This window comes from Myripristis murdjan, chromosome 21, assembly GCF_902150065.1.
Source record: "Myripristis murdjan chromosome 21, fMyrMur1.1, whole genome shotgun sequence".
Classification (NCBI taxonomy): Eukaryota; Metazoa; Chordata; class Actinopteri; order Holocentriformes; family Holocentridae; genus Myripristis; species Myripristis murdjan.
The window spans coordinates 12149392-12161101 of NC_044000.1; the positions used below are offsets into that span (position 1 = coordinate 12149392).

General features: G+C 41.9%; 1 protein-coding gene across 3 annotated transcripts; it reads right to left on the reverse strand.

Annotated features, from left to right (window-relative positions):
- Nucleotides 1–262: 262 nt before the first annotated feature.
- ccnt2a (cyclin T2a) lies at nucleotides 263–11444 on the reverse strand. Of its 3 annotated transcripts, XM_030080351.1 has the most exons (10): nucleotides 11205–11444; nucleotides 9954–10035; nucleotides 9686–9814; nucleotides 9341–9401; nucleotides 8636–8698; nucleotides 7833–7878; nucleotides 5221–5384; nucleotides 4424–4494; nucleotides 2312–3671; nucleotides 263–2159 (listed from the first exon to the last, which is right to left on the reverse strand). In XM_030080351.1, exons 1-10 carry the CDS (start codon nucleotides 11360–11362, stop codon nucleotides 2086–2088), a joined length of 2208 nt encoding a protein of 735 aa, XP_029936211.1. In that variant the 5' UTR covers nucleotides 11363–11444; the 3' UTR covers nucleotides 263–2085. The 3 variants fall into 3 exon arrangements, 2 of the variants coding, with proteins under 2 accessions (XP_029936211.1, XP_029936210.1); XM_030080350.1 differs by lacking the exon at nucleotides 263–2159 and having other exon boundaries at nucleotides 2169–3671; XR_003930260.1 differs by lacking the exons at nucleotides 263–2159; nucleotides 2312–3671; nucleotides 4424–4494 and having other exon boundaries at nucleotides 5260–5384; nucleotides 7454–7878.
- Between the last annotated feature and the right edge of the window lie 266 nt (nucleotides 11445–11710).

The following is an 11710-nucleotide window of genomic DNA, read 5'->3' on the forward strand; positions in this document are numbered from 1 at the left end:
TTGTCAATGATGTGTAACATATAAAACAACATTTTTTAATATATCGAGTGATTTTCATTACAGCATAACTTAAATTATAGCTAGTGGCAGGTATTGTCCAAATTTAAACAGCAGGTAGGTAAACTGTTTCCTGATTAATAAGCTGCTGCATGTCCATGCATGCACGTTTCGATCTACTGCTCAAAAACTTTACTTGCAGAGAATTAATTGGTATGGAAATATGCATAATAACAAGAACACAGCAACAAACAATCACAGTTTATCATGTTTCAAGGTAGTGGCAACTTGGAAGTTTATTTGTAGTATTTAAATGAGAAAAAAAAATGTCAATAGATGTCTGTGCTCGACTTGTTCTCCCACAACTGCTGTTAACTGTGTGCCTGTGATCAGGATACAAACAAACCAGACTCAGCCTCATCATTTACTCTGCACATGAAAATAAAACCCTAACCAGTCAAGAACAGATGACTACATCATGTCCAGACTTGAGAATATATTCCATTTAGCAGAGGAAACTGACTTGTGTGAAGACAGCATGTGACCAGATAGGTGACTAAATAAAAAGGTTGAACAGTTGGATGAGGATGCCAATGATACAAAAATGATATTTGATGTCCAAATGGCAGATATTTAAGGTTTCCAACATATTTCAATGAGTTTGCATATGGCCAATCTGTCATTCTTACGCAAATGATGTCACTGGGATGGAACTGAGCCCGAGTTTCTTCATTATACTGTATAGTACACTGTTAATGGTTCATTAAACAATCCTACATAATATGCCCTCATGGACTGACATCTACAGGGCTACAGCGCAAAGTCATGAAACTATTTTTAATGCACTTCAAAGCAAAAAGGGTTATGTAAACTTTTATAGCACTATTATTGTCCTTGTCAGTAATTTTTTTTTTTTATGAGGCACAGCCTTTGGCATCCAGCTTAAGGTCTTCTTGGAGGTCCAAAAACAAACAAAAAAAATTATCGGTACAAATTGCATCGCTCTGACAATGTGACAAGTTGGTTTTGGATGTGCCTGTGTTGCTGAAGGGGTTTCTTAATTATTTCCTGTGATGGAAAGTACAGTACAGCACCCTCTGTAGGCAAATCAACTACAGGCTCTAAGAAGCACACACCACTGGAATGCTGCAATCATTCACCTGATGATGCCCGATTCCTACATCAACAAGTTACAATAGTCTAGAGTCTTTTATAGGTACATAGACATCCTGCTATACTTACAAGCAGCTCCAAACCTGAGTAGTCATGTATAGCTTTTTTTTCTTTAAACATACAAAAACATATGTACATTTATCTCCACTCTCTGTAAACAGCTAGTCAACGATCTTTTAAATCCCTTTGATGATTGAAACATGCAGATCATACATACAGTATTTAAGTATAAAATGAAGAAACTGAAGAGATTAAATGTAACATTAAAAAAAAATACCAGCTTTGACTGACTGTACCAATCAGAATGCCAGCAAAAGCAACTTAAACTCTTCTACCCCAGAAAGCTGGCTCCTGACTTTCTCTATACAGTTGTAGAAATGTGGTTCAATTAAATTACTAATTAAAAAGGGAAAAAAAAAAAAAAAAAAGAGTTGAGAAAATGTAGAAATTGCACCTTCCATGCCTTTTATGGTATTTATAATACTTTTGTTTTCCCACATGGAGATTTGAAACTATTAAGGATGGACCTTCCCCCATGAAAACACACTCAAACACACACACGTGCACACGCATACACTTGCACATTTCTAGACCCATTCAGAGACGGAGAACAAAGCAGCAATTGACATAATAATAGAAAGACAGGACTGAGCATCACTGCCCAGTGATCTGACGGTCAGGAAGCATCATTTTTCTTTTTTCTTTTTTTTTTTAACACTCGAGAAGTCCAACAATACCTTTCATTTTTTTTTGCTAATATGTTGTTTATCTGCCTTTCAATAAAGGGTTTATCATCACATAATGAGTTCTCTTCCTGGGGCACTTAACAGGAAAGTGAGCATAGTCTGCAAAGTATCGACTGTGGATAGTTTGTTGCCATTTTCGTGTGGCGGCCACGGTTGCCGAGTGGAGGACTCAGTGTCTCTGCTCTCCCACTTCATGTGATGATTCACTGGGAGGAGGATACTGCTGAGAGGTCCGCAACCCACCTGCGTGTGACAGGAGGGGAGGAGGAGAAACAAGAAGGAGGAGGAGGAGGGGGAGGGGGAAGGTTAGCCAAAGAGCTGTGAGCCAGATGAGACACACTGCAGTACAGGAGAGGAGCAAGGAGGAAAAAAGGGGGAAGAGGAAGATGAAGTACCTGCAGCACCAGTGCCACCCTTGGAGATTTTGCTCACTTTGGAGCACGAAGAGGAGGATGAGGAGGAAGAGTGGTGGTTGTGGCTGGCCTCAGGGTGGGTTCTCTTACGAGATGAAGTGGATGAGGACAAAGACGTGGAGCCGGGGGGAGCAACGGTTGTCCCCTCCATGCCGACAAGCCCCACAGGACCCCGGAGTAGCCCTCCCCCGCCACCCAGCCCCTCCGGGCCCCCTCGTCCATTCCCGCTGTGCCTGTGAGGATGTGAGTGACTGTGCTTGTTGTGGCGGTGGAGCGCGTGCTCCGCTCCACGATGCTGCTTCTCCTTGCTCACCAGTGGGCTGGAATGTTTACTCTTGTTGTTGACCGCCCCGCCTTCTTCTGATGAGCCGTGGCGCTCGGATGATGAAACCTTGATTTTCATCTTCAGCTCCTCCTTGCTCGTTTGCCCGCCTTTGTCCGCCTGGGAGCTGCTGCCTGACACGGGCACAGGCAGCCGTAGTTTGAGCGAGCCTGTTCCTTTGTCCCGTTTATCACTGTGGTGACGCCTATCTTGACCTGAAGATGAGGAGGAAGGGAGTTTCATTTTCATAGGGGAGGCAGTGCTGCTGCTGCCACTACCATAAGCATGCTGGGACATTTGATGGGGCTGTGAATGTTTTCTATGGTCTTGCTGACTTGAAGAAGAGGGTGCATAGGTAGAGGAGGAAGAAGAGGAGTCCCCTCGTGCATCAGACTCTGTTCCTCCTCCATGCTGCTCCTGCCTGCGTTTCTGTCCAGCAGCAGCCAGCTCTGCAGCATGTTTCTCTCTGTATTTATCAAGAGAAAGCTTCTGTGCTGAAGAGGGTGGTGGTGGTGGTGGAGGAGGCTGGGGGGGAGGTGGGTAAGCTGACTGGGGCGGCTGCTGATGCTTGCCCCCTCCACCCCCGCCAGCTCCTTTGTGTTCATGTTTAACAGGGTTGAAGTCTACTGTCTTCTCAGTCCTGTATGGAGGATGTTGAAGCAATGAGGAAGTGGAGGTGGAGGTCTGCAAGGACAGTGCTGTCCCTTGATGAGGGATGCTGAGGGGTTCCTGTTTAACAGAAGTAGAAGGGTATCCTGCTTGGCCCTGGGGCCAATCAGTGTGGCTCGTGGGGTTGTAAACACCAGCCATAGTGTCCAGAGAGAGGGGTGCGCCTCCAGAGTGCCCAGGCATGGACACAGTAAAGGAGGAGCCTGCTTTGGAGAAAGTTGGGTTGGAGGAAGAGACTGCAGGAAGTGAAGAGTCACCCAAGGAATGGTCCTGGAGCATGGAAGGCCCGGCAAAGGAGCTGTCTGCCATCTGGGCGCTTTCAGACTTGGGCTTTTTGGCAGCTTGTGTTGCCTAGAAGACAGACAGGAAAGAGACATGGTAATCAGACTGTAAAGCGTTTTGTTTAGATTTATGTAGCACTGGAAAAAAGGACTGAACAATTTATCATCAAAATTGCAATATGTTCAAGTGTCATCTCCAAATCACAGGAGGTGCAATTTTTTGATAAGGGTAAAATGTAACAAAATACCAGTACAGTCTGGAGACTACAACAAAAACTACTACAAAAGCAATATGATTTTTTTATCCATGTTGTTCAGCCCACTGGGGGAAAAAAAACACAGACACACACACACACACACACACACACACACACACACACACACACACACACACACAGGAGGACATCTTTACAAATGGATTTACACCTAATTTTTTGAGGTTTTGTTATGTCCAACTACAATCCAGTAAAGATGCATGATGACAGTTATGAAGGGGGACAAACACCACCACTGTTACAAAATATGTAAAATTAACTATATCAATGTCTGATAACCGTGTGTGAATCAGTCCCCCAACAAATACAGATATGTAAATGACCAAACAGTAATACAGAACTTTAACTATAATATCTACTAGCATGTTAAGCATCCAGTTAATAAAACTTAATCACTGGGATAAAAACATTTACACATAGCAAACACAAAAAATGACCACATTCTGGAAGACAAATGAGAAAAAAAAAAACAAAACAAAAAAGCTGACCAAATTTAAAAAGTAAACATCTGTTTACACTGGTGACATAGGGCAGTCATGTATCTTACCCTCCAGTTTCGTATTCTCTTCAACCGGCTGGGCGTCTTCTCCAGAATCTGCAGAAACTCGTGGGTCAACTCTAAAGTGAAAGACATGAATGGACTCATCACACTTCTGAATGGCAAATCCTTGAACACAGCGTTACAATGAGGCCAATCCTTCAAGAAATTTAAAAAAAGCCTAAGAACATTTCTGCTATCCGCAATTAAAAAGGACCATACCAGTGATTTTTAATGTTTGGTCCATTTTCTACAACTGGCCCACATTTTGCATCGCAACAAACCATTTTTCAATCATTTTGCAAAAATGATAACTGTTTCCTCGGGAACTATTTCATAGCAGAAAGAATGTTTCACTCCGCAAAAATTTCAACTCATGAAAACACAACCACACTGCTGCATTTAAGAAAATGAATGTGAATGACTTTCATATGGTGATGGAATAATGGTGGAAACCAACGGCTGTAAAAAAGGTGGGGAAAATTATATTGGAATAAAAAAAAAATATGACTGCTTACTTTGGGAAAAGATAAGGAGAAATGTTAAGTATATACATTTTGTATTATGCTAAATATACAAACTCATTGTTATGATCCTTTAAAAGAATAGAAATTCAGTCTCATTTCATTTCTGTCACAGGGAGAGAAGATATCTGCCCTCTCCTACCTATACAACCTGATACAACCAACAAAATATATAACCAAATCAAATATTTCAGTAAAATATAAAACAATTCAATAAAACACAAGATGCACCACGGATCCTTACAAGTACATTTCAACCATATCACTTTCTTTCAAACTCACCGTCCAGCAGCTCCAGGGTCACAGAGTTGTCCACATATTCCCACCAGTGTTTCCCGTCAGTGGAAACAGGGATCTCCCAGTTGGACCACTTGCACGCCAGGTGGATACACACACAGGCGATCACCGTGGGCTTGTACTGGAGGCAGAACGTGGTAAGGTGTAGACTGTTTGCATGCATGTAAGCAAGGCAGGAGTGTATGCCATGTGTGGAAGAGAGCATGAGTGTGCATTGTATGAGTGAGAGAGAAAATATGTGCATGAGAGCATGATGTGCAGGTTCAGCCCAGGCCGCAGTCAAGATTGGTCACATGTGGAGAAAACAGAGAGAACACAAGAGGGAGCAGACAGTATTAATTAACTGGCAGCTTAGGTTGCAAGAGTGCACAGAAAACAAACACACCAGCAGAATGGATAAAAGTCTGTTCTATGATACAGTGTTGATACGGTAAACTTTGCTCAAAACTTAAATGTCTTAAGTCAAAAACACCTGAATAAATCTATAAATGGGTTGTGACATCTGTAGGAGCTTAATTTAATAATGTATGTCTTTAATATGTCAGCTTAAAAGTAATGTTTAGATTTAACATGACACTGACATGAATTTCACATGACTTGGTGTATGTGGAAGTTGGGGCATGGGAGTGGGCGGACAGCTCTACGTGCAATATCTAAGTGTAGCTGCCCTCTGCCAAACACATTAAATCCTGAGGCAACTCATGTGACAGTTGCATCATTGTAAAACTAACTAGAGCCTGCTTTACAAAGGACAAGCTGCAGAGCATGGCACTGATACAGCATCAACTGCGAGGCCATGGCACTAGTACTGCTAAAGTTTGGAGTTCACAGAACTATGTGACCTCATGGTACTATGAAGCACTTTGGATAAGAGGGATCACCAGATTGAATTTGTTAGCTAATATCGGCTAGGACTCGAGGACAAATTATCATCATTTAATCAATCTAAGTGTATGCTACCACTGTGGAAGAGCAAAGGGTCATGCAAAACAGTTCAAGGTTAGACATTACAACAACATTGCAAAGTACAGATATGATTAAAATAAGAACAGAAAAACAAAAACAAACGGCTACCATCCAAGTATTTACTGCAGAAATACAGACTTGCTACAATGACCAACAACAGTGAGCGCTTGTGTTGCTTCTTATAAAAATGGACAGCTTGTGTCAGCTTGATATCAGTAAGATTAATACCACATGATTAGCACTGAGGCTGGGATTTTCAGTTCAACAAAATCACTTATCAAGGCACATAAGCCACGGAATACAATTAATGCTGTATGAAACTTAAGATTCTCAGGGACAGTCCATGTCTTATTTGTATGTTTTGTGGTACTCAGTAAGTCTTGCAGACACTATGTGAATCTCAGCGTTGCATTTTAAAATACAATCTGGTAAGAGCTGGATGGTAACCTTGTATGCTGAGACAAGTACAATGTCTGGAGTCTGGCTTGTCAGATTACAATGCCAATAAACAAAATTATCAGTCAGCCAACATTTACCAGTATTTGACTGATGTCTGCAGTTAATTTCAAACCCCATCGCAAATCCATTTGTATCTTAAATCATTTAAATCATGAGTTTGTATTCCTGACTAAACTTGTGCCAAAGTCACGGTAGACAGAGTGCTTCTGTTCACTTTATGAATACTTTTGTTTCCTGCTTTTACACTTAAAGGAAACTGTACCTTTAACTAGGCATGCAAACTAAGCATACTAAACACACTAAACTAAACTAAGCATAAAGCACCTGACACTTTTGGTCCAGACATTGTACATTATGTTAACCAATTTTGAGAAGTCTGACACAAAAAGTTATGTAATCAAAATTAATGTAATCCATTTCTAAAACAGGCTACACTAAACAAACCCTTTAAGGACCCAGTCTGTCATTTCATTTCCTCACAAATAATCATGACTAAATGTCTTTTATAACTGGACAAATACATGCATGAGGCCAATACACAAGGGACTCTCAGTATTTAAGGAATATGCAAAAGGTATTCTAAATTGCAGGTCCTTAATGGGTCATTCACTGTCATATCTTGTAAAATAAGCTAAACTTCTGCAAGAATGTTGTTGTGAACAGCTAGGAAAAAAAATTCATGTTAAGACAAGCAAACACAGCGAAAAGATTAAATATATTTGAGGAGATATTGCATTTTGCACGAATTAATATGAAAAAGAAAAAAAAAATTAAACGAATTTGAGGTACTTACCGGAAGGACCTCTACGAAATGTTTACATCTGTGTAATCTTTAGCTGCTATTCAGGCTACCAAAGTGTCTTTTAGACATATGCACTTTTTCGCAACCGAGCAAACGTGTGGGTTTCAAGCGCACCACTACACTTCACATCTTGCATTCAACCCATCTGTGCCAACTCTTGGTCCCTTGTACAATACACCGCACTGCGACCAGGGCCGGTAACGCTACGAGCCACCCTGTCCCACTCTCCTCGGCCAGGGGAGGGGAGGAGGCAAGCGTCCCAACAACCACCGGCGCAAGTAGGGCCCGTTGGACACTGAAAGGGTACCCTGCATTACAGGAAGCTATGGTGTGCAGTCACAGTGCAACAAAGGAGGGGCAGGATAACAACCTGTTGGTAGCCATGAAATAGGAAGTCTGTGCCAGATCCTTGCTCGCTGTGAGGGAAGAGAGAAGAGACAGACAGAGGGGGGAGAAAAACACACACACAAAAACAGAGATTACTGCTTCTGCAAAGCAAAAGGATTGGATTATCATTAGGAAAGGAGCTGAATTTATTACCTTTTATTTCATTTCCAAAACACTGATTAAGCCAAGGCCAAGACTGAAAATAACATTCAAGGGGACTTGTTTGCCAGTGAACAGCACAAAATGGGAAAATGGGAAAAATTACTTTCATTCCATTCCATCATCTTTGCGACAGCCTCATGAATGAAGCAGAAATAATAATAAAAAAAGAGAGAATGGTATTAAGACAGAATCTTAGTTCAAGCATTAACTATCTTCTCTTCCCACTCTAGTGCTATGGCCACACTGGCTATACTCAGAGTGCATGCAGAAAACAGACCTTGAGGGGCCAGTTTCTGATATACAGCATGAAACTGCCAAACCACAGTCAAAACACTGAAAATTAAAACAATGAAATGTTTTGTTCCCGAGCTGAACAAAAGCTTGCAATGAAATCTCAGTTTCCGCACATTTCAGTCCTGGACTTGGCTCAATCTGTACCAAGAAATCAAGTGTTTCATGAAAGGTTGCTACGTCATATACAGGGAAAGGGAAAGGTCATCAACTGAACAGGTGTGTGGTTATGTAAACATGAAATCAGCAGGATTTTCACCCCCCTCCCCACCCGTATCTGAGGTGGGACAGACAAAAGCAGAGGGCACAAAGAGCAAAGAAGGAAGCCTCTACCTCGCACTAGCTGGGAACATTTCACCACATCAGTGTGTGGGTGTTCAATAGTAATTTCAAAGCCTGGAACAAAATACATGACAGGTGAGTTCAACACAGACACAGTTGCGAGGTGACATGTCATTTTATGCGCAAGCAAACAAGTTGACTCGGAACATGTTAAAACTATCACTTCAATCATTTGAAACAATCCGCCATAAACGAACAGGGGAGCTTGATGACAACTCAAGTCGATTTAGTGGGGTCAAAATTTAGTGCAATCAAATCAGTTCTGCAAACTGTCACTCTCTGAAAGACAGACACTTATTTCCATGCTGCGTGTATTTCAAAATCGCACACACAGATGGCTGCAGCTGACAAAAATGTTGCCATAGCGACTACAGCTCTGAATGTGGAGACAACATTTTCCAACATTCATTTGAAATTTCCTCTAAGGCCTTATCAGTGTCTATGATATACGACTATGTGCCTGTTGACACTGAGAGAATGACATGTCACCTTTACGTGGCTTACTGAAGAAATGCACTTGACAAGTAACCCATACAGCTGTTGCTATAACATTTCACTCAACAGGCTGTGATACATAAATCAACAGCGGTCAATCATACCAGACTCTTACTGATAATGATAAACCGATGATAAAGATTACGATAAATAAAGTGCTTTCTCTCTTTCAAGTCATCCACTCCAGTCACCATTACTTACCGAGGGTCTGCAGCACTATGGTTTCAAGTATCACCAGCTCTTGAGCTTGCTGGAGGTATGCCTGAAGTTTGATAGACAGTCATTACATAACAATTGTAATGAGTCTATTAATCAAACCCCCTAACAACTGATCTGAAATTGCCAAATCTCCAGAGAGGCTCTGTTACTGTTAATGTGAGTGATGGTAGGTGCAGGTTTTTGATACACACTTAATTTCAGGCCAAAGCACGACAATTAGGTCCTTTGGACAAGGCAAGGGAACTTAGAGCAGAGAGAACTGGAAAGACAGATGTAGAAAGGAAGAGCAATTTTTAACCTACAATACCCAGATCTACCCAAACTTACGTTACTTTTTGTGTCTAGTGGTGGTTCTTGCGGATTTAGGCAAGCATGTGCAACTTTGATCACATGTTCAAGTTTCCGAGGTTGCTCTTCCACTTTTGCAGCCAGGAATAAGGTGGTTGGAGAAATTATCTATGATTAAAAAAATAAATAAATAAATAACTCCATTATTACAAATAAAGTCCCATACTGACAAAATGGCAACGTATCTAAATCACATTGTGGTTTACTTGCATGCATCATAAGCAGGACTGAATCTCCGAATACTTACATTTCTGTGGAATTTGGTGAAAGAGTGGTGCATATAAAATCTATGCATGTAAACAATAGCTGTATTTATTGTTAATTGTGAGCTGGAAGTAAGTCAAGGAACACAAATATGTATGAAATTCACTGGACTCAAAAGAATTTGCACCCATGTAGAGTTCACTCAATTATTACTAACGGGTAAATCCATAAATTGCTGGGGAGCTAGTTAACCCTCCTATTATCTATGCAGTTAATTTGACCATATCCAATGTTTAACGTCTCTAAATACATGATTAAGGTGTTTTTGCTTCATATTTGATGACTTTTTCTAATTTAATCAGAACAACCGGGTAGACATGAAATGGCCATGATATGTTTTCAACATCCTGTACACATTTGGCACAGGGCAGTGTTTCTTTGGGGTCAAGTTAACCCTTCCATCTGCTTTAGGGCCCTAACCTAACATACCCATACCTGTAGTGGTGCCAAAACCAGTACAGTTTATATGACATTTGGGAGGAACTTTGATGCGCGGGGGGTGAGGTTATGTTATATGTAAAGGGCTATTTAGGTTGTCATCAAGACCCATAAACTCGTAGACAATTATTATGATCCTTTTCTGGAGGTTTAGATTGCTGAGGTCAAATTGACTCCAGCTGATGGATGTGGTTAGTGAATGTGGGGGTAAGAGGAGGCTTAAGGTGGGGTAACGCTCAAGAGGAGTCAGGGTGGTGACGGTGTGAGAGATGACAGGTGGGCAAACTGTGACCGGCCAGGCTAGCTAGCAAGAAACCAAACGGTGTCCTGACAGCTAGTTACACGCTGACAACATCACCGCCTTACCCATGCTGTCTGACCTGCTGTGGAAGTAACTCGCTGTTATTACATAAAGCTGGCTCTGAAAGTGCAGCAGCGAGGCAGATTTAATCGATTGAATATGTCGCTTGTTGAGAGGCTAGCTGGAGCGGGCTAGTGACGCTAGCTGGCTCGGCTAGTGGCCTTTCCGTCGCTGAGCTCCGAGGGACACTGCGGGCAGCTAGCTGGGTAGTTAGCGCGCTAGTAAGCTAGAGAAACCTACAAAAATGATATCAAGGCTGTAGCTAAGAACACCGTAGCTATAACTACAACAAACAATGAAACACAGTGAAACGAAATACCCCGTTAGCCAGCTAAGCTCAGCAAGCGGGTTAAATTAGGTAACGGGCCCACACTGAGAGTGACCGCCATGTCTGCGCTGCTAGCCGAGCTGAATGAGTTTGTTTACAAAGGATACACGTTGAGTCTCTGGCCCATGTCTTGGATCAGGTTCGCCGCTTGCTGCCGGTACGACAGCTCCCGGTCCGGTTCAACTCCACAGCGGCGAGACGGCGTGTTTTCGAGCTGCTCCCGGGTGAAAAACCATTTCGACGAAGATCCCCGGCACGCCGCCATTGCTCTCCAACATTTGCTCAGTACATCGAGAAAGCGGACGTGACGTAGTTGGCCTCAGGAACCCGCAGACCTCTTCTTCGATGGTGGATTTGACCCGATGTTGACGCAAAAAGTCTTATTTATGAGTAGATGGTAATATTTATTTAACTGTAAAGCTCGCTGTTTGTTTTTCAATTTGTTTTGCTAATTGACTGAGTCCTGACTGACCAGTAAGCGATTTTTTTTTTTTTTTTTTCCAGGAAAGCGAGGGGATTTTTAAATGACATGCATTCATTATGTGCAGCCTTTCCTGATTAATCAACCTATGCCTAACCTTGACCTTAACCTTAACCAATGAGGCAAAATGAT

What these genes read in the sequence shown, in the direction of transcription:
- ccnt2a (XM_030080350.1), bottom strand. Translation starts at nt 11,362, where the DNA reads ATGGCGGCGTGCCGGGGATCTTCGTCGAAATGGTTTTTCACCCGGGAG. An exon ending in CACTAGACACAAAAAGTAAC is followed by an intron (nt 9,402 to 9,685) that starts GTAAGTTTGGGT and finishes ATCAAACTTCAG; the next exon opens with GCATACCTCCAGCAAGCTCA. An exon ending in CATAGTGCTGCAGACCCTCG is followed by an intron (nt 8,699 to 9,340) that starts GTAAGTAATGGT and finishes ATTTTGTTCCAG; the next exon opens with GCTTTGAAATTACTATTGAA.